This window comes from Geotrypetes seraphini, chromosome 10, assembly GCF_902459505.1.
Source record: "Geotrypetes seraphini chromosome 10, aGeoSer1.1, whole genome shotgun sequence".
NCBI lineage: Eukaryota > Metazoa > Chordata > Amphibia > Gymnophiona > Dermophiidae > Geotrypetes > Geotrypetes seraphini.
In genome coordinates, this window is record NC_047093.1 from 127089628 (window position 1) to 127117007 (window position 27380).

General features: G+C 45.2%; 1 protein-coding gene across 2 annotated transcripts in view; it reads right to left on the minus strand.

Annotated features, from left to right (window-relative positions):
* Positions 1 to 519: 519 nt before the first annotated feature.
* The window catches only part of NIBAN1 (niban apoptosis regulator 1), a 143015-nt gene continuing 116154 nt past the window's right edge, over positions 520 to 27380 (minus strand). For both annotated transcript variants that reach the window (XM_033960061.1, XM_033960060.1), the window contains 7 exons: positions 23689 to 23851; positions 20274 to 20461; positions 18440 to 18601; positions 17043 to 17153; positions 14306 to 14413; positions 12546 to 12657; positions 520 to 3054 (listed from right to left, as the gene is read on the minus strand). In XM_033960061.1, the coding sequence (XP_033815952.1) occupies positions 1838 to 3054; positions 12546 to 12657; positions 14306 to 14413; positions 17043 to 17153; positions 18440 to 18601; positions 20274 to 20461; positions 23689 to 23851 (2061 nt within the window). In that variant the 3' untranslated portion in view covers positions 520 to 1837. The remainder of the gene's footprint in view (positions 3055 to 12545; positions 12658 to 14305; positions 14414 to 17042; positions 17154 to 18439; positions 18602 to 20273; positions 20462 to 23688; positions 23852 to 27380) is intronic.

Genomic DNA, 27380 nt, shown 5'->3' on the forward strand with positions numbered 1-27380 from the left:
GCATGCCGCCCCGACTCTCCTGTCGCTGCCCGACTCTCCTTTAGCCCGCCCCAACTCTCCTCTGGCCAGCCCACTCTCCTTTAGCCCGCCCCGACTCTCCTCTCCCCCTTGAAGTCCTGTCCCCACCCTGAAAGCCTGATGCCCCCCCCGACGTCCGATTCCCCCCCCCCCCCCGCAGGACCGCTCGCACCCCCACCCCGAAGGACCGCTCGCGCTCGAACACGCACCCGCTCCCCCACCCCGAAGGACCGCTCGCACCCCCACAGCCTCCCCACCTCCCCCATCATGTAGAAGTTTCCTACCGTCGTCCTGCTGCTTCCTCTGCCGGCGGTCCTGCACCTTCTCTTAGCCCTGCGTCTACGCTGCTTCCTCTTCCGGTGGTCTCGCCCTTTCTCTGACGTGGGGGTGCGGGTGCGTGTTTGAGCGTGAGTGGTCCTTTGGGGTGCGGGTGCGAGCGGTCCTGCGGGGGGGGAGTGAATCGGACGTCGGGGGGAACTATGTAAAAAAAAAAAAAGGGATAACGCGCTCACGAATATAACGCGCATGGTTATACACGGTTTCTAAAATCGTGTATAACGCGCGCGTTATATGCGTGAAAATACGGTACTGCTAATTCTTGTCCCGTGGATGACAGAAGCAATGGAAAACCATAACCATTCCTCATCTTCAGAGTTCTTTGTAGGTCTTCTTTACTAGAGATGAGCATTCTCTGCTTTGCATCCAGCTCATTCATTTTACATGTGTAAAACAGTGCACACAAAATTATTAACCCAGCCATTAACGGGCACAATTTCCGCATGTTAAAAAAAAAAAAAAAAAGTTTCACGCACATAAAAATGTTTTTAAACTTAATAAAATTTGGAAGAGAACTGAGAAAAGTCTGAAAGTTATCCAGAAAGTTCAAAAATGAACCAAGAAATATTTATTTGAATATCCCTATTTTTTTTCTCCTTTATAGTGTAAGTTCTGTGCACCAGACCCCACACTCAGCTTTTCTATTTATGCAGTGACATATAGGTCCTTTGCACAGTGCTTTCTACACTGCTGTCAGCACTACACAAACATGAAAGAAATATTAAAATACTTAATTTTGAATATCCATATAAAGTACTGCTAGTGATTGCACTACTAAACTAATGTGACCATATGTCCTGTTTTGAACGGGACCGTCCCTTTTTCAGATTCCCCTGTCCCGTTGTCCCCATGCACAGCTTCGGGACGCTGAAATGTCCCATTTTCAGAGACGGCGTCCCGAAGCTGTGTGTGGGGGCAACGGGACAGGCGATCGCGGAGAATGGGCTCTCACCTTGCTTCCCTGCCTGCCGCCGCCACAACCGCAGGAGAGGCATGTCCAGGCGCCGGCCCAGAAGCCTTCTCCCCGACGTCAATTTTGACGTCGGAAAGGAAGTTCCGGGCCAGCCAATCGCTGCCTGGCTGGCCCGGAATCTCCTCTCCGATGGGGCGGGGCTAGGGCGGGATTGGAGGCGGGACTGAAAATTAATAGATGTCCCGTTTTGATGAAAAAAATTAATGGTCACATTATACTAAACACCAAATTAAGGCCCTCTGATTCTAAGTCCCGGTTGAGGTTCCTACCTTGGCCTGGAGCGCTAAGTCCTCCAACACTGCTCTGATGCTCATAGAAGCATTTAGTATTCCAGGCCATGATAGAAACCTCTACTGCAGCTTAGTAAAAGAGGGGTAAGTAGATTTATTGCATCTGTGCAATTTAAGAATTAAACTTTTCACCCCTAAACACTGTAGACCAAATTAAGTTCCTTGCTGAAGCTCTGAAAAGTTAGCTTCAGTTAACGATTGTGTCAGCAAATAAGCTGGTTCACTCTTCAGAGTGCTGCTCCGTGCACTCACTGAACCCCGGACCTGCATCCTCGTTCCAAGTTGAACTTGTGATTTCAGTACGAAGGGCAGATTCCTCAGCCACTGGCTTATGCTCATCACCCAGGAATTTGGGAAGATTTTCTGGTTTATCATCCGTTGTAATTTGCTGAGGCAAATCTGCCAGAGGAGCAACATCAGCCACCTTATCAGAGAGTATAGTGTCACCTGACTGTTGAGTCATCGTGCGGTCTTCAGCCGCACCCTCTGGAACCCTTTCTGCAGTAGACACCATATCCTGGGCCACGTGGGAAAGATCGTGTCCTACTGCCTTGGTTTCAGAGTGTTCCCTTTCAATACATTCCCGGGCTTGTGCTGAAGGACCAGCAGAACCCCCACCAATGTCTCCTTTAGTATCTACGGTGTTCACGGTTTCTGGGCCTTCCTTCTTTTCATCTTGTCCATGTGTTTCCACGCTAGACACTTTGGGGCTATCCGATAGCATCAATCGATCACATGACTCTGAAATAACACCTTCCTGGCATGTAACCTCTGGGTGTTTCATCTCTTCTCTAGCTGCTTTTTCCGCCTGGGTTTCTTCTCTTTGTTTATCAATCTTTTCTTCAACATCTTTATCAATCTTTTCTTCAATTTGTATATTTCCTCCTCTTTGAACAATCTCCTCTACGTTCTGATGTTGAACATTTGCCGGGACTTCAACGGTTACCGTCAACAGATTCCTGATTTCGCTTATGTCATCTAAGGCCCCATCATGAGTTTCTTGTGTGCTCTCTTTCTGTTCGTCTTCTGTCTTTTTTTCTACACCTTCTTCACTCCCCTTGCCTGGATGTGTTGCCTCTTCGTTACCCTCATGATTTACAGGGAACGACTTCTGCTCATCAGTCGTGCTGGAAGAAACAGTTGAATCTCCAGCAGAAATCGTTTCTGTATCAGGCAATGTTTCAGCATTAAGCTTCTCTGCTGTAAAATCATCGGGCGGTTGATCTTCACTTTGCTTCTCCTGATCAGCAAACACATCTTCTGCTGATGCGACATTCTCTGAGCTTGCTTTTAAGGGGGTCTGCATCTTTGCAGGGCTAGCTTGTGCTGATCCTGAAGGGGTTTTTAGGTCAGATAAACTGGACACGCTCTCACAGATGAGGTGAGCATTGTCCTCAAACAGATTGTGCTTCTTCAAACTGGCAGCTTCCTGGATCACTGGCAAAGATACAATATTAAAACACTGTAAGTAACTTTGTAAAACTTACCAAACATTTTCTCATCTACGAGACATTTACCATGCTTCCCCGAAACTAAGACCTACCCCGAAAATAAGCCCTAGTCGTAAGCAGTTGCACTTCCCCCCTCCCCCGCCGTACAACCGAACCCCCGCTGACCCTCCATCCTTCCCTTCCAACCGAGCCCCGCCGACAACGACCATAAATACCTTGCTGCGGGCCTTCTTTCTGGGGCCGTCTGTGTACAGTATTTATGGTCGCGGTCGGCAGGGATTGATTGGGAGGGAAGGATGGAGGATCATTAGTGGTTCGGCTGCTGCACAAGGGATGGGACGGATGGAGGGATAGAAAGATGCTGCAGAGGGAAGGCACAAGGGGATGGGTGAGTGGGGAGATAAGATGTTGCACATGCGGGGGAAAGAAAAGAGGACGAATTGGGGTGAAGGAGAGGAAGGGAGAGATGATCATGTACATGAAAAAAATAAGCCCTACCCGAAAATAAGACCTAGTGCCTTCTTTGGGCGCCAAATGAATAGAACACACTGTCTTATTTTCAGGGAAACACGGTAATACAGCTTTATCCAATTCATAATGTATCGTGGTACATATTGAATTCTATAAAGATTAGGTTTCAGGTTTATTAAAAAAATTTGATATACCGCCTTATCAAAATTCAAAGCGGTTTTACATAATATATAAAAACAAAGAGTAGAAAGGCATAAATTAAAAACAAATTACAATTATTAAAACAGACAATCAAACACATAGACGAACATTAACTTACCGAAACAAAATGAAAAAGGGCAGAAATACATTTGTGTAATGAAAAAGAGAGGGAGAAGGATCAAAACAAAAGGGAGGGAACAAAAAATTAAATAATCTAGCACTTTGTAGAAAAGATTCAAATGAATAAGAAAAGCAAGGAACGAAGTTCCATTACAGTCCTTAAAAGGACTATTATACTCCAAATGCGTCTTTAAAAAGAAAGGCCTTCAAGCTACTCTTAAATTTATCAACTGATGAAATTTCTCTTATATAATTTGGTGCTGAGTTCCAGATGGTAGGGGTCGTCACGGAAAAGATATTAGTACGCATGGTGCCAATGTGTCTTAAAGAGGGAATGGATAAAGATTACACTGTTCTGTGATAGAACAAGAAAATTGTAAGCGTTGCAGTGACATAAATTAACTCTTTGCTACCTGAGAAGATAATTACTAACATTTCTAAACTAAACTAAACTAAACTAAACTAAACCTTGGGTTTATATACCACACCATCTCCACGAATGCGGAGCTCGGCACGGTTTACAGGAAGAAGGATGAGAGAGGAACTACAGTGGAGAGATTAAAGAGTTAGGTGTAAAGGGGAAGGTGAGAGGCCTAAGAGGGGGGAAGTGTTACAGTTTTGAGAATAGCCAGGTTTTTAGGTGTTTGCGGAAGAGTTGGAGGGAGCTTGAGGTTCGGAGAGGGGAGGGGAGGTGAGGTTATTCCAGATCTCAGTGATTCTAAAGGGGAGGGATGACCCAAGTTTGCCTGCATGGGAAATACCTTTTATGGAAGGGAAGGATAGTTTAAAAATTTGGGAGGATCTGGAGGAAGTAGGGGTTGGGGAGTTCCAGGATAGAGGGATAACGGCAGGAAGGATGCCATGTAGGATCTTGTAGGCCAGACACACACATTTGAAGTGGATCCTGGGGATTACTGGGAGTTCAGAATAGTGTATCGCAAACGGTGTGCCACAGTGAGATTCTGGTGTGCTGTGGGATGCCGGCGAGGAGAGGCACCAGCGCCGGCTGACTGCTTACAGGATGTGCCGCTCGTGGCAAGCCAACGCCTCTCCTCCTCCAGCACCCCACCACCACCAGCGTAGTAATGACAGGCTCAGAGCCCCGTCTTATGGGCATCGACGTGATGACATCACTTTGACGTCCACATATTTCCAGATGCCCTCCATCCATGGCCCCAAGTTTCGTGTGCCGCAGCTTCAAAAAGTTCGTGAGGCACTGGCTTAGATATTCATAGTTGAAAAATGGAAGCTGTTTTTATCGCCATAGAAGATGTTGGTAGGTAGCGTAATTTCCAATTGCATTTCTGTGTGTAAAGCAGTGCATGAGAAGGACAATTCTATAAAGATGTATGTGTAGTTACATATGATACTTTTGGGTGTATGTGCACTATGCACTGTTCTATAAGATAGCAAAAAAGAGGAATGGAGGGGAAATATGCAATCACTCCGCTGGAGGAGCTGCCGTACAGCGAAAGATTAGAGAAACTGGGCCTCTTCTCCCTTGAAAAGAGGAGACTGAGAAGGGACATGATCAAAACATTCAAGATAATGAAGGGAATAGACTTAGTAGATAAAGACAGATTGTTCACCCTCTCCAAGGTAGAGAACGAGAGGGCACTCTCTAAAGTTGAAAGGGGATAGATTCCGTATGAACGTAAGGAAGTTCTTCTTCACCCAGAGAGTGGTGGAAAACTGGAACGCTCTTCTGGAGGCTGTTATAGGGGAAAACACCCTCCAGGGATTCAAGACAAAGTAGATAAAGACAGACTGTTCACCCTCTCCAAAGTAGGGAGAACGAGAGGGCACTCTCTAAAGCTGAAAGGGGACAGATTCTGTACAAACGTAAGGAAGTTCTTCTTCACCCAGCGAGTGGTGGAAAACTGGAACGCTCTTCTGGAAGCTGTTATAGGGGAAAACACCCTCCAGGGATTCAAGACAAAGTACCGTATTTTCGCGGATATAACGCGCGCGTTATACGCGTTTTTACCTACCGCGCATACCCCTCGCGCGTTATATGCCTGAGCGCGGTATACAAAAGTTTTTAAACATAGTTCCCACCCCGCCCGACGCCCGATTCACCCTCCCAGCAGGACCGCTTGCACCCCCACCCCGAACGACCGCTCGCACGCGCTCCCACCCGCACCCGCATCCACGATCGGAGCAAGAGGGAGCCCAAGCCCTCTTGCCCTGCCGACTCCCCGACGTCCGATACATCCCCCCCCGGCAGGACCACTCGCACCCCCACCCCGAAGGACCGCCGACTTCCCGACAATATCGGGCCAGAAGGGAGCCCAAACCCTCCTGGCCACGGCGACCCCCTAACCCCACCCCGCACTACATTACGGGCAGGAGGGATCCCAGGCCCTCCTGCCCTGGACGCAAACCCCCCTCCCCCCCCAACGACCGCCCCCCCCCAAGAACCTCCGACCGCCCCCCCAGTCGACCCGCGACCCCCCTGGCCGACCCCCACGACCCCCCCACCCCCCTTCCCCGTACCTTTGGTAGTTGGCCGGACAGACGGGAGCCAAACCCGCCTGTCCGGCAGGCAGCCAACGAAGGAATGAGGCCGGATTGGCCCATCCGTCCTAAAGCTCCGCCTACTGGTGGGGCCTAAGGCGCGTGGGCCAATCAGAATAGGCCCTGGAGCCTTAGGTCCCACCTGGGGGCGCGGCCTGAGGCACATGGGCCCAACCCGACCATGTGCCTCAGGCCGCGCCCCCAGGTGGGACCTAAGGCTCCAGGGCCTATTCTGATTGGCCCACGCGCCTTAGGCCCCACCAGTAGGCGGAGCTTTAGGACGGATGGGCCAATCCGGCCTCATTCCTTCGTTGGCTGCCTGCCGGACAGGCGGGTTTGGCTCCCGTCTGTCCGGCCAACTACCAAAGGTACGGGGAAGGGGGGTGGGGGGGTCGTGGGGGGTCGCGGGTCGGCTGGGGGGGCGGTCGGAGGTTCTTGGGGGGGGCGGTCATTGGGGGGGGAGGGGTTTTGCGTCGAGGGCAGGAGGGCCTGGGATCCCTCCTGCCCGTAATGTAGTGCGGGGTGGGGTTAGGGGGTCGCCGTGGCCAGGAGGGTTTGGGCTCCCTTCTGGCCCAACTACACAAAGGTACGGGGAAGGCGGGTGGGGGTGTCGTGGGGGTCGGCCAGGGGGGTCGCGGGTCGGCTGGGGGACGGGCGGAGGTTCTTGGGGGGGGCGGTCGTTGGGGGGAGGGGGTTTGCGTCGAGGGCAGGAGGGCCTGGGATCCCTCCTGCCCGTAATGTAGTGCGGGGTGGGGTTAGGGGGTCGCCGTGGCCAGGAGGGTTTGGGCTCCCTCCTGGCCCGATATTGTTGGGGAGTCGGCGGTCCTTCGGGGTGGGGGTGCGAGTGGTCCTGCCGGGGGGGGGATGTATCGGACGTCGGGGGGGGCATCAGGCTTTCAGGATGGGGACAGACCTTCAAGGGGGGACAGGACTTCAAGGGGGGACAGTGCACGGAAAGTCAGGGGGGGTGAACGGAGAGTCGGGACAGCGCACGGAAAGTCAGGGCAGTGCACGGAAGTCAGGGGGGGTGAACGGAGAGTCGGGACAGCGCACGGAAAGTCAGGGCAGTGCACGGAAGTCAGGGGAGGTGAACGGAGAGTCGGGAGAGCGCACGGAAAGTCAGGGCGGGCGAAAGGAGCGTCGGGCATCATGCGCGGTATACCCGTGAGCGCGGTATACAAAAGTTTTTGTACATATCATCGTGATTTCTGCGCGCTATACCCGTGTGCGCGTTTTACACGGGTGCGCGTTATATCCGCGAAAATACGGTAGATAAAGACAGACTGTTCACCCTCTCCAAAGTAGGGAGAACGAGAGGGCACTCTCTAAAGCTGAAAGGGGACAGATTCCGTACAAACGTAAGGAAGTTCTTCTTCACCCAGAAAGTGGTGGAAAACTGGAACGCTCTTCTGGAGGCTGTTATAGGGGAAAACACCCTCCAGAGATTCAAGACTAAGTTAGACAAGTTCCTGCTGAACCAGAACGTACGCAGGTAGGGATAGTCTCAGTTAGAGCGCTAGTCTTTCACCAGAGGGCCGCCGCGTGAGCAGACTGCTGGGCACGATGGACCAATGGTCTGACCCAGCAGCGCCAATTCTTATGTTCTTATGTTAGATCAGTACACACCAACGCCAGAAAAAGTATTTTAAGGCAAAATAAAAGCCTCAGACATGGGGAGATGTTCCCACTTTCTTCCACCCAAGCGTCACTGGCAAAAGCTTTCGCATATACTGTAACTTATTACTGGCAGGTGGGAGCCTGAAAATAGTCAGAACTAACTAGAAAAAAATGATTGTTTCATGGCTTTTAGGCCACTGCTTCAGGGCCGTGACCCCAACGCTCCAGACTATCCTGCAGTAATACAAAAATATAATCAAGGCCTGCTCAGATGAAAGGAACGCAAACTGCTTTCCTTTACTCCCGATTCGCAGAGTCAAGCGCCTGCTTGCTGCCACACTTTCAAAGGCACCAGTGCAGGCCTTAAGAGACATCCAGGCCAGTTAGGTGACACTAGACCAGTGGTGTCCAACTCAAACCCTTTGCAGGGCCGCATTTTGGATTTGTAGGTACTTGGAGGGCTTCAGAAAAAAAATAGTTAATGTCTTATTAAAGAAACGACCATTTTGCATGAGGCGAAACTCTTTATAGAAGGCTTCCAGAGGAAGCGCGGGATGTGCGAGGAGCCGCTGCCCATGGTTTTGTGCACTGCAGCACTGAGGATGAAAGAGCCGGCCCGAAGATAACGCCAGGAAGGGGGCAGCATAAAAGGGCCTGGCGGGAGCAGGCCAGAAGGTAAGGCACAGCATGGAGGGAGGGAGACAACAAAGCTAGGGGAAAGGATTTTAGTTTTGAATTTAGTGCTGTCTGTTCAGGAAGAAATGCATTTGTTTCTATTTCTCTGGGGTTGCACTGCATGCATGCAGAGCGTGGCATCTTAGGGTTTCATTTGGGTATATTAGAACTTTTCGTTTTTGGTCCCGTATTTGCATAGGGGTTATCTGTGTTCTGGTAGGAATGAATGTTGAGAACCATACAGTGTGCTTTGTGTAGTTTAATTTTGTGGCTAACCATTATGTGTTGTTAATACGATTATATTGTGTGTATATATGAAAAAAAGAATGGAAAAATGGTGTTACAACTAGTACTATTATGGGGGTGGGGTCTGGGGCAGAGATTGGCGGGGTCTAGCCCATGACTTAGCCCAGTGTTCTTTAACTGCCGGTCCATGGGCCGGTGCCGGTCCACAAAATAATTATTTTATTTCCGCCGGTCCATAAGTGTCAAAAGGTTGAAGAACACTGGTCTACAATATACAGATATCAAATAAGGCATGCCTCAAGGACTGAGTTCTTTATATAATAATAATAATAACTTTATTTTTATATACCGCCACCTATCTTGCGACTTCTAGGCGGTTTACAGTAAAAGAGATTGTTAATACAGTAAAAGAAAATGTAAATACAATAAAGAGAGGCTTTACGTACAATGAATTAAAGAGTATAGCAGTATACTTCTCGTACAATGACTTATAAAGTAAAGCAGGTTACATCTGATAATATTAATAATGTTAACAACAGTTTGTGTGTTGCAAGGCCCGGAAGTGCCAAGCTGTTTGCTCAGAAGTAGAAATATTCCGTGACTTGAATAGAGTGTTCGTGGATAGTGATTAGGGGTTGGGGTTAACAGTTTGCGAGTTTAGTTATGTGATGGTGTTACGAGGGGGTTGATGTTCCGGTTCGTTGCCTAGGTGTTTCAAGAATAGGTAAGTTTTTAGGTGTTTCCTGAATTCTTCATAATTGTTTGTGTGTGCAATGGTACTTACAAAAAAATAAATGCTGAAAATAAAGTCAAGTAGTTAGGCTCAGTTTATAGACTAGGATTTGAGCCTAACTTTAATCCTCATGTCTAAAGTTAAGCTCAGATGCCCCCTTATTCTATAATTCTGTCTATAACTTTGAGGAATGTTCCTGGTCTGCCCAAGACTCTCCCATTTCATTGAACCCCTTCTCGTCACCACGTGTAAAATGAAGGCGTAGATCCTGTGTCTAAATGTGTGCATATAGATTTAAATTAAAATCATTTAACACTAATAATTGCTTGGTAAGAAGCAGATTATCAGTGCTAATTGCTCGTTACTCAGGGGTCCTATTATTAAGGTACGCTAACTGATTTAGCGCACATGCTAAAGCGCCCATAGAATATAATGGATGCCTTAGCATTTAGCACGCATTAAATTGGTTGGTGCGCCTTAATTAAAAGACCCCTCAATTATGTTGTGCACACAAATTTGGGGACAAGTATGCAGGCAGCAAGACGACCAATTCAGCTGGCTAGCCTTGCATTCCCAAAGGCTTTGCACGGCATATTTAATTTTCTATACCGTTCTCCCAGAACTGTTTCCTTGAATTTATTCAGGTATTCAAGCATTTTTCCTTGTCTGTCCCAGTGGACTCACAATCTGTCCTAATGTACTTGGGGCAAGGGGGAGGGAGATTAAGTGACTTGTCCAGGGCCACAAGGAGCAGCGTCGGCTTGAACCCACAACGTGCTGAGGCTGTAGCTTTAACCTCTGCGCTGCAATGGCATTATCAGATCATGCTGTTAATAAGAACATAAGATGCTGCTGCTGGGTCAGACCAGGGGTCCATTGTGCCCAGCAGTCCGCTCACGTGGCGGCCCTTAGGTCAAAGACCAGCGCCCTAACTGAGACTAGCCCTACCTGCGTACGTTCCGGTTCAGCAGGAACTTGTCTAACTTTGTCTTGAATCCCTGGAGGGTGTTTTCCTCTATAACAGCCTCCGGAAGAGCGTTCCAGTTTTCCATCACTCTCTAGGTGAAGAAGAACTTCCTTACATTTGCCCTAACTGAGACTAGCCCTACCAGCGTACGCTTTTGCTCACCAGGAACTTGTCTAACTTTGTCTTGAATCCCTGGAGGGTGTTTTCCCCTATAACAGCCTCCAGAAGAGCATTCCAGTTTTCCACCACTCTCTGGGTGAAGAAGAACTTCCTTACGTTTGCCCTAACTGAGACTAGCCCTACCTGCGTACGTTCCGGTTCAGCAGGAACTTGTCTAACTTTGTCTTGAATCCCTGGAGGGTGTTTTCCTCTATAACAGCCTCCGGAAGAGCGTTCCAGTTTTCCACCACTCTCTGGGTGAAGAAGAACTTCCTTACATTTGCCCTAACTGAGACTAGCCCTACCTGCGTACGTTCCGGTTCAGCAGGAACTTGTCTAACTTTGTCTTGAATCCCTGGAGGGTGTTTTCCCCTATAACAGCCTCCGGAAGAGCCTTCCAGATTTCTACCACTCTCTGGGTGAAGAAGAACTTCCTTACGTTTGCACGGAATCTATCCCCTTTCAACTTTAGAGAGTGTCCTCTCATTCTCTCTTCAGTACCTTTTTATGTTCTGTTCCAGTAGGAACTTATCCAACCTTGTCTTGAATCCCTGGAGGGTGTTTTCCCCTATAACAGCCTCCAGAAGAGCGTTCCAGTTTTCTACCACTCTCTGGGTGAAGAAGAACTTCCTTACGTTTGTACGGAATCTATCCCCTTTCAACTTTAGAGAGTGCCCTCTCGTTCTCCCTACCTTGAAGAGTGTGAACAGTCTGTCTTTATCTACTTTGTCTTGAGTCCCTGAAGGGTGTATTCCCCTATAACAGCCTCCGGAAGAGCCTTCCAGATTTCTACCACTCTCTGGGTGAAGAAAGAACTTCCTTACGTTTGTACGGAATCTTTCCCCTTCTAACTTTAGCGAGTGCCCTCTCGTTCTCTCCACCTTGGAGAGGGCGAACAATCTCTCTTTCTCTACTAAGTCTATTCCCTTCAGTATCTTGGAACGTTTCGAACATGTCCCCTCTGTGTCTCCTCTTTTCAAGGGAGAAGAGGCCCAGTTTCTCTAGCCTCTCATTGTACGGCAACTCCTCCAGCCCCTTAACCATTTTTGTCGCTCTTCTCTGGACCCTTTCGAGTACTACTATATTTACATTGTGACTGTTTCATCAGTTTGAGTCATGGTTTGGTATGTGCACTAGAAACTACTTTCAACTTTGGAAACTGTTGGTTGAAATCTTTTAAATAAATAATCAGACGGCTGGATCAATTTGTTTGGTGGTGGTTGCTTTTTTTTTCTGGTGTAGTTTTGTGCCTTTAATTATTCAAACCAAATTAAGTTGTTCTTTGGGAATTTCTCTGTGCACATGAAATAAATAAGAGACAAAAAAGCAAACGATACCTTGTTTGTGAAATGTCATGTTCAAACTTTTATATATTAGCAAAACATATCACGAAACAAATTGTAACATTTGCTCTTTGAATATTTCATCAACAGGGATTTAACTGAGCCTCTGAGCAGGTTTCCTAATCAGATTTTATAACCTGCGGACTAGATTCTTACAGCATCACGATTTGGGAATGTCTAAAGCAGGGGTGTCCAACCTGCGGCCCAAGGGCCGCATGCGGCCCTGTGAAGTGTTTTGTGTGGCCCCGGTCGAGGGCGACGCAGTGTTTTCCTTTGCTGCCCCTGGGTGTTTACTGTCTTGCCGGCTCCCTCCTGTGTCTTACTGCAGCGTTTGCACGTTTATGCGGCCCCCAGGAACATTTTTTCCGGCCAATGCGGCCCGGTGAAGCCAAAAGGTTGGACACCCCTGGTCTAAAGCTTCCTCCTACCTTTGACGGCCTCATCAAGAAGCATCTGAAGTAAAATCTCCTCGTAGACATTTTCAACTTGTATCACGTTTGTGTAATCGGCAAAAATGAACTGTTCAAACTTTTGAAGTTCCTACGAAGTTCAAGGCAAAATCAATTAAAAACACAAACATTGTATTTATTTTTTTCTTCCTGCACTTGTTCCATGGCTCTGTCTCATGTGTGCTACCATTCATACATACATTGTACTTACATGTACATCTGCAAGTTTGGATATGCAGGATAAAAGTGTTTTTATTTAAATAAATAAAATACCGTATTTTCACGCACATAACGCACACACGTGTACAACGCGCACACGGGTATAGCGCGCGGGAACAAGGCATTTATGTAAAAAAATTACCTTATAGCGCACCCACGCGTATATCGCGCCTGCTCCTCATTGAACTTTCATAATCCATGCCAGCGTTTAAGTCCTATTTATCTAACTGTTGCTTCGTATGCAAAATGAAGCCCTACAGCAGGGGTGTCCAATGTCGGTCCTCGAGGGCCGCAATCCAGTCGGGTTTTCAGGATTTCCCCAATGAATATGCATGAGATCTACGTGCATGCACTGCTTTCAATGCATATTCATTGGGGAAATCCTGAAAACCCGACTGGATTGCGGCCCTCGAGGACCGACATTGGACACCCCTGCCCTACAGTATGAGTGATCTAAGGATTTCTTAAAACATGTATATAGCTCCCTGCAACTTATCTGCCTTCAGGAGCCAGCCCATTCAGAGCCAAGTCTGAATACAGCCACCTGTGTGACTCCTTTTCACTGAAAACCGCGGACAGCGGGTCCTATGTGCCTCTTGCGGCTGACCCAGAAGTGTTCCTCTGACGTCACGTCGTCAGAGGGAACGCTTCCCAGCCGCAGGAGGCGCATGGAAGCCGTTGCCGCGGCTTTCGGCGAACGCTGCAGGAAGACGGAGGAGGGTGCCAGCAAGACAGAAAACAACTGTACAGCGCGCTCACGGATATTACGCGCATGGTTATTGTGCGGTTTGTAAAATCTTGTATAACGCGCGCGTTATATGCGTGAAAATACGGTACTACTGCCAATTTCCAGATCCTGCCATGGGATCAATAGACAGGCATTGTTATAGGTTTTTGTACACACCAGTAACTAACTAACGTCTATTTCATTCATTTTATAAGTGAAATTACAAAGCAGCAAGAAGTGTTCAGTTACTATGATTTATTGATTGGCTGAACAAACGAACACTCTTATGTGGCAACCACGAAAACTGGCTTCGTGGTTGCCACATGACTAAAGGACGAACTATCCAACAGACAATGCAATGTACGAATCCATATGTTGCATTTCACTAGCTCTGTTCCAGTAATTGTGTAATTTAACAGTTGCCTTTAATTTTCGATTCACTCGCGTATTAAAGCAATGTTTTGGGGCAGAAAGAGTGTTACAACCTGAAGAAGTCAGGCATTCTCCCCACCATATTACACTTCCTCTCTTACTTTGGAATGAAAGGATCTTCCTTTAACCTAACTGAATATTGAGCATCTATACCAGTGGTTCCCAAACCTGTCCTGGGGGACCCCCCAGCCAGTCAGGTTTTCAAGGTATCCCTAATGAATATGCATGAGAGAGATTTGCATATAATGGAAGTGACAGGTATGCAAATCTCTCTCATGCATATTCATTAGGGATATCTTGAAAACCTGACTGGCTGGGGGTCCCCCCAGGACAGGTTTGGGAACCACTGATCTATACTTACTGGTTTGCAAGTTGAAGCCATCGTCTTCTGCAGGGTCGGCAAAGTGATCTGAACCAAAGCTTCCTGAAATATTTTTTTCCTTGTGCTGCTGCTGTCATAGTCATATTGCTGTCAATATAGAAGACATCAAAAGTTACTGCTGAGTGTCGTAAGTATTGCAATTCTAGCATATTTCCATGAAACCTAACATAATTTACATGGACCATAGAGTACAGATATAAAAACATAAGGACAGCCTTACTGGGTCAGACCAATGGTTCATCAAGCCCAGTAGCCTGTTCTCACAATGGCCAATCCAGGTCACTAGTACCTGGCCAAAACCCAAGGAGTAGCAATATTCCATGCTACCGAGCCAGGGCAAGCAGTGGCTTCCCACATGTCTTTCTCAATAACAGACTATGGACTTTTCCTCCAGGAACTTGTCCAAATTTATTTCCACACAGTCCCTACCTGTTTCATGAGATTTGTACTAGAGAATGACACGGTGACAAAATTCATCACCATTCCCGTCCCCGCGGATAACCGCGGGAAATAATCCCATGTCATTTTTTAGTGTCTATTTTAACCTTGGTCCTTCTACACCAGCATTCTTCAAAGCAAAGCTTGCGGGTCAGTGGTTGTGGCCATTCATACTCTGATTCTTATGTGAGCCAAGGATAATGAAGCCATTGTGACATCACTGATGTGATTGGCTCTTAGGCACTGATGGAATGAGGCATTATGACATCACAATATCTGCTCTGGATACCAGAGACTGTCATTCTGTAGTGTCTGTTTCAACCTCAGTCCTTCTACACCAGCACTCTTCAAAGCAAAGCTTGCGGGTCAGTGGTTGTGGCCATTCATACTCTGATTCTTATGGGAACCAAGGATAATGAAGCCATTGTGACATCACTGATGTGATTGGCTCTTAGGCACTTTTGGAATGAGGCATTATGACATCACAATATCTGCTCTGGATACCAGAGACTGTCATTCTGTAGTGTCTGTTTCAACCTCGGTCCTTCTACATCAGCACTCTTCAAAGCAAAGCTTGCGGGTCAGTGGTTGTGGCCATTCATACTCTGATTCTTATGGGAACCAAGGATAATGAAGCCATTGTGACATCACTGATGTGATTGGCTCTTAAGCACTGGTGGAATGAGGCATTATGACATCACAATATCTGCTCTGGATACCAGAGACTGTCATTCTGTAGTGTCTGTTTCAACCTCGGTCCTTCTACATCAGCATTCTTCAAAGCAAAGCTTGCGGGTCAGTGGTTGTGCCCAATTTTACTCTGATTCTTCCCTCTCTCCTTAAAGAATGACATGAAGATGGTTTCCCGCGGTGATGAATTTTGTCACCGTGTCATTCTCTAATATGTACCTCAGTTAATCTGCTCATTGACATTGCTTGGAGACTATCAAGTGCCATCAAGTTTATTCAGTCATATTATAGCTCCGTCCCTCTTCTTGTGGACTAACTAACTTTGGAATGTATTAATTGACCTGTAATTATCATGCAGGAATGTTTTGATTTGTGCTAATTAGCTATATTGCTGTTTCTATGGTATTTTTCTTTTTGAATTGTTTTTTATTGTTATATGATGAAAATACAATAAAGAATTAAAGATTTAAATTAAATTAAAAAAAGATAGAACTCGGCACGGTTTACAGGTACTTTAATAAATGAGGGAAAAACATAATAAGAATTAGTGGTTATAAAGAGGGTAGCGAGATTTGCATTTTTGAGAAGAGCCAAGTTTTCAGATGCTTTTGGAATAATCGGAAGGAGCCCAGATTCCGCAGCAGGGCAGAAAGATTATTCCAAAGGTCAGTGATTTTGAAGAAAAGAGATTTCCCTCATTTTCCTGCATAGGTGATGCCTTTTAACGAGGGGAAAGATAGTTTACGTTTTTGGGTGGATCTGGTACTGTCAGGTCTCGGAGAATTCCAAGATCCTTCTGACGACCACCCCAGACTACAAGACATTCAGAAAAGACATAAAAACAATACTTTTCAAGAAATTCCTGAAGCAGCCATAACGTCACGTACTCTTAATAACTCTAGAATTGACAATTGATCCACTCTTTACTTCACTAGGAACAATTGTGCTTCCATTGTTACCCCCTTTTAATTCTTTTGTAAGCCGCCTTACCCTTAACAACCCGAGAAATGTTAAAAGATCTACTACTTACCTCTCTAGTTAATCAACAGTTCTCCCATTGTAACCCCCATTTTATTAATCTTTTGTAAGCCGCCTTGACCCGCAAGGTAATGGCGGAATAGAAATCCCTAATGTAATGTAATGATAGTGGAATTAGGGGCGGAAGAGTAGGATGTAGGATCTTGAATGTTAGGCAGGCACCTTTAAAATGTACCCTAGAAATTACTGGAAGCCAGTGACGTTTTGACAGAAGGGGGGAGACATTTACTTTTACAATAATCTATAGATCAATATCTTGAGAGAGAGAAAGAGACAGACAGACAAGAGAGTGCTGAAAAGTTCTCAACCCAACCAACCACTTTACTAAATTCTGACCATTATTTTGTCATTTTAGCTGTAAAGAGTCCTGTATTATCTTATTTTGTTAAGCGCCAATTTGCAGGAACAAAATTCTCTGTTTCTGATATTGTTTCAGAGCATTGGGTGAACCATATCCACATCGTTCTCTTCTTGGTCGGACTGAGAACTTGTTGGCACCCCTTGGTAGACATTTGAAACTTAAAAGACGCAAAACATAACATTGGTCTACCTTCAGCACACGGAGTTTTACTCTCTCTATGGCGACTGCAGCTTTGGATGAATCCCCTTTAAGGGTGTGAGACAGAAGCTGCTCAAAAGTGAACACTGCATTTTCCATGAGCTAGAAACAGAGACATTTGACAGAATTATGGCTTACATTTCAAGGAAAACAAATTTAGAACAAGTGCAACAGCCCCCTACAGGATGGTATTCCAATCATGGGAAATTTTATCAATGCAAAAACAGTTTGAAAAAGTTTTCTATTGGACTGATAATGCCCAGGGAAAATCAAAGACTATAAAACACATCCCAAGTATAATGTGACCATACGTCCCGTTTTGAACGGGACTGTTCCGTTTTTAATTAACTTGTCCTGTTGTCCCGAAGAGTCCCGATTTTGAGCAACCCACTGCAGTGTTCTCTCTAGCGTAGGGAGAATCAACCCGCTTGTTTCCCTTTGACAACTTGAGGCAGCCTTTTTCAGCTTCCCCTCCCTCAGAGTCCACCTTGGCCAGCGCCAGTAAAGCTTTCTCTCTTTCAGACTCCCGTGAGAGCCCTACGCTGCTAGTACCTGGCAAGTTTGAGCCCCACAGGCACTCGTAGTTTCATCCTCGTGTCTGCAACAACCTTCGCGAGATCAGGGCAAAAGTACAAAGGCAACGTGAGTCGATTGCCCGGGAACAATGCCGACGCAGGAACAAATCAGGTGCGTGCAGTGACTGTACAAGCCTTCCCCCTCCCCTCGACATCAATTCTGACATCGGAGAGGAAGTTCCGGGGCCTGGCTGGCCCGGAACTTCCCCTCCGATGTCAGAATTGACGTCAGGGGGGTGGAGGGAGAGAAGGCTTGTGCAGTTGTTGCATGCACCTGGCCTGTTGCTGGAGAAATCGGTGGTGACTTGGGGGGGGGGGCAGGGAGAGAAGAGAGAAAGAAAAAAAGGGGGGCAGGGAGAGAGAGATAAAGAAAAAAAGAAAGAGGGCAGGGACAGAGAAAAAAAGAAAGAAAGGGGGCAGGGAGAGAGAAAGAGAGACAGAAATAAAGGGGGGCAGGGATAGAGAAAGAAAGAAAGGGGGAGGGAAAAAGAAAGAAAGAAAGGATGCACAGTCAGGGTGGGATTGGGGGCGGGACTGGAAATTAGTAGATGTCCCGTTTTGAGGAAAAAAATTGGTCACGTTACCCAAGTAGTATCTTGGAGCTCAATTTGTTTTGTTCTGTTCTGCTGTGTTCTACTGTTCAAAAATATTCAGCAGCTGGGTTTTATCGTCTTACTTTTGAAAGCCTTAAGCTGCACTTTTCAGGTTTTGATCTCATTTCTATTTGTGGTTTGAAAGCTTCTACATTGCCTAACTTTTGAATCAATAAAGATATTACAAAAAAAAAAATATATATATATATCTCTCTCTCACCTCCTGCATGTAATTCTGTGTCCTCTGAACCACAAAGTCAATACAGTAGAACTTAAAGCGGCTTTTGAGGTCCTGGAGTTGTTCTCTCAGCAGATTGACTTTCAAATAACAGACTTCCATTTTCTTGGAGTTTGATGGTAGATTTGCCAGCAGGCTCAATCTCTGCATCCCAAGCCCAGAAACAGATTTCTTGATTTATTTTAAAAATTTCTATACCGTTTACAACTAAATGGTTAACAAAGTGTACATATATAATCTTAAAACATAAAAAGATAGACATACAAAGGTCTAAAAATTCATAGCTAAAAAAATGCTAGCATAGCTTTGCATAGAAACAGAACTTAAAACAGATAAACGTTAATATCGCGTCATGGATAGAGATTAATAAAGTAACTGTGGATCACAAACATCAGATTTACCTAATAAAAAAGTATGACTAAAAGAAAGCATCAACAAATAACTTGGTTTTAAGTAATTTTCTAAACATACCCCTCTCGCAACAATTCCATATCTGTCCTACCAAAGAGTTCCAAATCATAACTCCTGCACAGCAAAGAGTCTTTTTGCCAGTATTGACCAACCTTAGATTCACAGTTGTCTTTAGCAGAGCCCAATTCTCAGAACGCAAAGATTGTTTTGGAATATAACTAGATATGTTATTTTTAACCAATTCTGGAATATTTCCATACAAAAACTGGGGACAAATCATTAAAAGAAGTTAGTTGCTCCACCAGAAGTTGAATGGTTGGAAAAATTACGAAAACTTGCTCAGATGGAATGTTTAGCTGCTAAGCATTATGGCTATTATGACAGTCAGAAGCGGACTTGGGACAACATTTTTCATTGTATTTGATCCTATCTTTCTGTAGAGTGGGGAGGGGGGGGTTAGGGGGGAAGGGGTAGGGTGGTTGTTTGGGAGTCTCTTTGCAGAAACAACAAGGGGACTTCCGCATAGTGAATATTATGTTGATGTTTTTCTTGTTTTCTTTTTATCTTATTTTATTATATGGTATTATATGATGGGCTGTGGGATTGGGGTATTATTGCGCACTGATTACTTTGTGGGCTATATCGAGTTGTTGTACTATTCTACAGAAGTGTTCTTGTGGTGATTATATTGTTATTGTTTTTATTACAAAATTCTAATAAAAATTGAAAAACAAAAAAAATAAAAAAATAAAAAAGTTACAGTAGTGTGTTTTCTGTATCAGTTCACTTGGATATGCAGAAATGAGCAGCAAAATATGAAGATAGAGAGGCCGAGTAACACTTGAGATCTAACATGAATCACGGATCTCAGTTTAAAAAAAAAAAAAGAAGATTCTACTGTGGGCCGGTGAGGTAAATGCTCCGACGCTCATAGGAATTCTATGAGCGTTTATTTTGCCAGTCGGCAGTAAAAAACCTCTACTACGGCTTTGTAAAAGTCGGCATAATAAACTTGAAGGAGAAATTAGGTCTTACACGCTAATTACTATACAATATGGAAGTTATGAATCAAGAGTATTTCATTCAATTTTCCTTAGCAGCTCTCCAGACCGGTCAAGATGTTGGTCGCCATCTGCTGGTAGGCATGTATAACCCAAGCTTTTGACCAGTCTAGAGGGCTGATAAGGAAACTTGAATACTATTGACTTATAACTTCTGTACTATATAGCATATGCCCAATATTAAATCTGTTAGCTCTATGATCCCAAAGTAAAATTTGTCAACATGAAAGTTAGTAAATTCTTTTTATCTTTTTTTTTAAGGTGGGTATTTACAAAACTCTATAAGTTGTATTACAAAATGGTTCCGATACCATGAAACGAAATCCAAATAATTTATGCTTTACCTCCTTCAGCTGAGCCTCGTCATTTGTTGCCTGAAAATTCCGGCCGATCTCGTTGACTTCATTTTCAAACAGTGAACGGACTTCGCTGAATCCAGAGCTTACTGGGCCCATAAGTTCCTCCAATACAGACGTCAAAAATGGCTGGATATTCTCGGCACAGCACTTCCACATTGGTTCAGACACCATAGCTAATGTACAAAACATAGGATAAAATATAAGGAAACATGCTCTATAGTCTCCAGTCTGCAAATATAGTGCAAATATAGTCTGCTTAAGTGACCAAAAGCAGCGCCTGGGTCCAGGCCTGTGTTGTTGAAATTCCAGCCAATGCAGGAAGCCTTATGCTGTCGTACATGCAACTCTGCAAAGTGCTCATGCCAGATTCACTGGAGGCAGACAAGGGGTGGCCAGGGCTGCTAATTGAAAGGAAGACAGACCTGGGTAAACCTCCTACTAACCACTGGCAGTTTTCCAGCAGAACAAGGCCACATCTCAATAACTCCTATCATAAAAAACAAGAATGAACCACCCAACACCCCGTCCAACTACAGACCAATCGCAAGCATCCCGCTATTCACCAAAATTGCAGAAGGGATGGTAAACGCCGAACTAACCAAATACCTAGAAAAATTTGATATCCTCAATGACAACCAATCAGGCTTTCGCTCCAATCACAGTACCAAAACCATCATAGCCTCCCTCCTAGACCACATACACACACTCTTCAGCCGGGGATCCAGTGCCCTGATTTTACAACTGGACCTGAGCAGTGCTTTCGATCTAGTCGACCACGACATTCTCCTAAACTACCTTGCCTGTATTGGCATCTCCGGCCAGGTCCTCAACTGGTTCAACGGATTCCTACGGAACAGATCTTACAGGGTATTTAAAAATGACTCCTTCTCCTACTCATGGGTAAACTCTTGCGGTGTGCCTCAGGGCTCCCCCCTGTCCCACACCCTGTTCAATATCTACCTCACCTCCCTAGGAAACCTCCTGCAAAACCTCAAGCTAAAATTCTTTATCTACGCAGATGACATTACCATAGTCATCCCTCTAACCAGTTTCACTCAAGAGCTCCTCAACTCCCTCACAAGCATACTGAATCAGATAGATCTCTGGATGCTATCCTACAGACTAAAACTAAACCCAGACAAAACAAAATTCTTCCTAGCAACCCCCAATGACAAAATCAAAGATACCTCAATTCAAGTAAAAGGATCCACTTTCCCCCTCGAACAAACCTTAAAAATACTAGGAGTAACACTAGACAAACATCTATCCCTGGAGAAACACACCGATATCACAGTCAGAAAAAGTATCTCGACACTATGGAAACTTCGCACCATAAAAAAATACTTTGACGACACTTCCTTCCGCCTCTTAGTACAATCCTCCATCCTCAGCATATTGGACTATTGCAACATCATTTACTTGTGCACCACAAAGAAAGCCATCAGGAGACTTAGGATGATCCAGAACACTGCTGTCCGCCTCATATTTGACCTGAAAAAATGGGACCACATTACCCCCTTCTACCACAAACTCCACTGGCTCCCACTAGAATCCAGAATCATATTCAAATTCGCCTGCTTTTGCTACAAAACAATATTTGGTTTATCCCCAAGCTACATCACCCCTCACTTTACCCTAAACCACAACTATAAGACCTCCAGCAAAATCCAACTCTTCGCCTACCTCTCCCTAAAACTATGCCACTCAAAAAAATTCCTCGACAAAACCTATGCCTTCCAAGCTGCCAAACTAAACCCTTGGCTGGCCCAAATGGTCCTCAAAGCCCACAACTACCTCGACTTCAGAAAAACACTTAAAACCCACCTATTCCGAGAGCAAGACCCTTAAAGTCCCTAATGCCCCTTCCTTCAATCCTACTCCTCCCTCCTACCGAAACTTCTCCCCCCCCCCCGCCTCCCTCCTCTCCCCCCTTCTTCCTCCTCCTTGTAGTTCGTAATTCTATGATCAATTTGGAATGTAACCACTTGTAACTACTTTCTCCTTGCTACTCGCAACTCTATGATCAATTTGGCATGTAACCTCTTGTAATTTGTTCTAACCCATGTGAACCGCCTAGAACTCTTCGGGGTATGGCGGTATACAAAAATAAAGTTATTATTATTATGTTGTTGAAATTCCAGCCAATGCAGGAAGCCTTATGCTGTCGTACATGCAACTCTGCAAAGTGCTCATGCCAGATTCACTGGGGGCAGACAAGGGGTGGCCAGGGCTGCTAATTGAAAGGAAGACAGACCTGGGAGGGGGGAGGGTGGCAGGAGAAAGTAGGCCGCCCATACTTTTGGAATGTCTGGCTGGGTGAGTTAAGAATGATAAACATGTATTATCACTTTTTTGTAAAAAGCTAAAGGCACATCTTTTCAAGTGGGTTTTTTATTTATGTTGGTTACAGGCTTACATTAAAGGCACATTGGAAGAGTATAAGGCCCCGATTCACTAAAGAACCGACCCGATTCACAAAACGGCACACCGTGTGTTTTCCCCCTCGACTGCCAGCGGAGGAGCCTAAACTCTGTAAACACCAGCTATGTGGGTCAGTTAGGGATACAGGCCACTGGCACCGACAGCACTTTTAAAAACCTGTCAACGGTTTCGACATGGGCGGGAATATAGCATTGGCAAGGTTAAACTCAATGTTTAAATTTGTTAACCAAAAGAAAAAGACGTCTGAAGGCTAGAAAGACCTAGTAAATGGCTCACACCATGGCATGAGAAACTTCCCAATAGGGCAGAAACCCATCGTGAAAAGAAAGAAAAAAAAAAGAAAAACAATGACCGACAGCCAGGAAAGCGAAGAGGGCCGAAGGCGCGCGTACCAGACAAAGTCCCGAACGCATCTTCGCTCCCGCAGAGAACGAAGAAATGAGGTACCGCGAGCCTACATCGGATGGGAAGGCACTTGTGCAGGCGTGGTGAGGGCAGTTGCAAAGTTTCTTAAAACTTAACGCGACCGTTCACTTTCAATGCTGTCTGATGACGTCACCCACAGGTAAGAATATGCTGCCTGTTTGTCCTAGGAGAAAGGTCTTTATCTGCCATCATTTACTATGACTGATTGTTTGAAGAAACCTCTATGCCAGAGCATTGAAGAGAAATCCTTTCCCTCCCCCCCCCGAGCCAACCCGATAAGGTTGTGTGTGCATTGAGCAAAAAGAGATGAATATTCCGTGGGGGCTCTGGCTTGTGAATCACAACTAGCACACTGCCCTTACACAGATATCACAAAAAAAGCAAAATATTTGTGAGCTTTATAATCCAAAGTTGACTACCACATCTAGAGGCCTCGTCTTAGGACCTTTGATTACATTACTTCAGGGGAGATGTTCATAGTCAAGATTTCGTGCATAGCTTTAGCTGACAACAATGTACTCTGCCCATTGACCTTTGATCTTCGTAGCTAAAAACTCCTTTGAATTCACTATCTGATCCATGTCTGAGCGAATAGTCCCCTCCAGTTGCTTAGCCAGGGTTTGGCACTCTTCTTGCAGTGCTTGGAAGACTTCCGACACCTGGGCCTGGACCAGATTATAGGCTTCTTCCAGAATCTGGACACAAACATAAAATACATGTTAGTGCATACAGGAATCGCTGCTGAAATCACGTACAGCAAAGTTCTGATGTGGACAGGAGGTATCTTCAAGCTTCTGCCACCTACGTTTTCACCCAGGCGCCGCTAGGCATGATTCTGTAAATGGCGCCTAAGTTTTTTTAGCACTGAAAGCGTGCAGAGAGCCGCGCTGCTCCCGGCGCTAGAAATTGCTAGTGCAGTTTCGTAGAAGAGGGGGTTGGTTGGCGCCATTTTTCCAGGCACTGGCCGATTTAGGTGCCATTTACAGAATCCGGGACGTGAATTCCTGGTTTCCTCAGCACATTTCGGGAGGAAGCTATCGATGTGTGCTACCATTAAGATGGGTTATTTTATCATAAGTTGCACTATTTTAGCACAGGGCCTAATTGCATAAAATGGGACCCTGGGCTAAAAATAGCAAACGCAAAACCTGGAACAAAGGGCCGATGTCCCACACCAAAAACAATGGGATCCAAAACACAAAAAGTGGAACAAAAGGTCTGGATGTCCAGGAGACTTCTAGTCCAAAACTTTATTAGTCTCAAAAAGTCTTAGGGCTTCTTATACTAAGGTGCTCTAGCGTTTTTAGTGCACACAAAATATGACCTTTATTGATCAACTCCCATTGGCTTCCTATTAGCCACCATATTACCTTTAAGATATTATTTCTAGTATTCAAAATACTAACTTTCAATGAACCACAATTCATGACAAGAATGATTATTCCTCATTATGCCCCCCGCTCTCTTCGGTCGTCATCACTAGACCCATTAACCATCCCTTCCTTGAAAATTGTGGGCACAAGAAGAGATGACATGTTTTCTGTTATAGCTCCACAATTGTGGAATTCATTGCCGCACTATATTAGAAAAGAAAAAGATTTTATTTCTTTTAAAAAACTTCTAAAAACTTTTTTTATTTAATGATGCTTTTAACAATTAAATTCTGAGACACGTTAACTTACTCTAGAACTCAATATGTATCCCTCCCCTCGTTCTTCCCTTTTTTATGTTTTTTTTCATACCTGAGAGAATTGTAACTTTTCCCCTCCTACATCATGTCTGTCCCTAATCCATTTGTATGATGAAATTTGTTAAGTGTTATAATTATGTCAGTTTTTTTTACTTTTGTTTAAAAAGCTGTTTGTGAGAAGGATTTAGCATCACCAGCCACTATGATCATTACTTTTAGCTTTGCCAGTTGATAAAACATGGTTGTTAAAACTTTACTTTAAAAATAGACAAAAAAGTTTTCTTGGTTTACAAAATACAAATGTTTCCAGATTTGGCGCGGGAGACGCAAAGGCGCCGCCGTGAATTTCTTCTTTTGAAACCTGGGGTTTTATCTTTGGGGGCGACTTTTTATTTGAGACACCCGTGTAAATGTATTGCGTGTTACCGTACTCTCAAATATGTGTTCTTTGAACCATCACAATTGACAAATTTCGTGGCAATGTCTCGTCTGAATGCAAACAATCTTTGAGCCCTATCATTTGGATATTGATGACCTCATCTCACTGCTATAGCTCTCAGTTTCTTATGTATTATTATTATTTTTCTTTATTATTTCGCCAATTTTCTTTAATTCTTGGATCTTAATTTGAGGACTTGAGCATAAATAGTATATTTGTTAATTTAGGATTTACATTTGTATTGTATTTGATATCTACTCTATTCTTGCTTTCTGTACAAGTGTAATACTTGTATGGAAAACTTCTCTTGACTGTATTTACAGTTTCTTTTATTGTAAACCGCCTAGAAGTCGCAAGATTACAGGCGGGATATAAGAATAAAGTTATTATTATTATTATTATTATTAATACTTGGAATTTAAATTGAAAATAATAAAAGATTTAAATATAATTCTGTTCATCGCTTAGAAAGTTTGTATAGGCGATTCATCAAATGGTAATAAAACTTGAAACTTGATATTACCACGCGCTACACGCGCTACACGCGCCAGCTCAAGGCTGGCGTTAAGGTCTAGCGCGTTTGGCAATTCAGCATGCGCAATTCCACACGTTAATGCCCTAACGCAGCTTAGTAAAAGGAGCCCTTAAAATACCAACAGAAAATTCTGAGAAACCAAAAAAAAATGTGTGTCAAAGTTGTACAGTAATTTCACCTTGTGCGTGTAGGGGCATAATCGAAAGAAACGTCTAAGTCCGTTTGGGGCCTACGTCGCTAGTCGCCCAAAGTCGGCAGTGTCTAAAGTCTGTTCTCGAAAATACGTCCAAAATATTTTGGTTTTCTAAAGTCTAACTGTACGTCCAGCTGTTTGATCGCCCAGACCGCTAAGTCGTCTATCTTTATACCCCATTCTCGTCCAAAAATTCCTTCAAGTCAAAAATGCCTAGAAAAGGACCTTTTGGACGTGGGAGGGGCCAGCAAAGTAATGGAATGGACACCTAGACATGGCAACAGAGTAGTGGGGCACCTTACAGGGCACTGCTGCGAACTTCACAAAAAGGGTACCACATAAACATCTCACCACAACTCCCTTATAGGTCATGGTGAGCCCCCCCCCAAAACCTACTAGACCCACCTGTCTACCACCCCAATAGTCTTCACAAAAAGGGTACCACATAAACATCTCACCACAACTCCCTTATAGGTCATGGTGAGCCCCCCCCCCCCAAAACCTACTAGACCCACCTGTCTACCACCCCAACAGTCTTCACAAAAAGGGTACCACATAAACATCTCACCACAACTCCCTTATAGGTCATGGTGAGCCCCCCCCCAAAACCTACTAGACCCACCTGTCTACCACCCCAATAGTCTTCACAAAAAGGGTACCACATAAACATCTCACCACAACTCCCTTATAGGTCATGGTGAGCCCCCCCCCCAAAACCTACTAGACCCACCTGTCTACCACCCCAATAGTCTTCACAAAAAGGGTACCACATAAACATCTCACCACAACTCCCTTATAGGTCATGGTGAGCCCCCCCCCAAAACCTACTAGACCCACCTGTCTACCACCCCAATAGTCTTCACAAAAAGGGTACCACATAAACATCTCACCACAACTCCCTTATAGGTCATGGTGAGCCCCCCCCCCCAAAACCTACTAGACCCACCTGTCTACCACCCCAATAGTCCTCACAGCTGCAGGTGGCCCCTATATGGCAGTACAGTAGGGTTCGGGGGGGTGCACATGTTCCACCATAAATGCAGTGGTTAGAGTGGCTTATGGGCCTGGGTCCTCCTCTCTATGGTTCACAATCCCACCTACTCCAGACTACTTAAGACATCTCTGTGCAGTTCTACTATGAATATGCTGATGTTCTGGAGGCAGGTATGCATGTTACTATTCTGATTTTTATGGTGTTGGAGGGGGGGGGGTCAGTGATCACTGTAACGTTCCTGGCACAAGCAGCAACCCTCAAGCTGCGCCTAGTAAGTGACGTCAAGGGAAGAGCCAACGCTGGCACGACAACGGCTCAGGGACTGCTGCTCGCACCAGGAACGTTACGGAGGCGAGGGAATCGATGTGCGTGC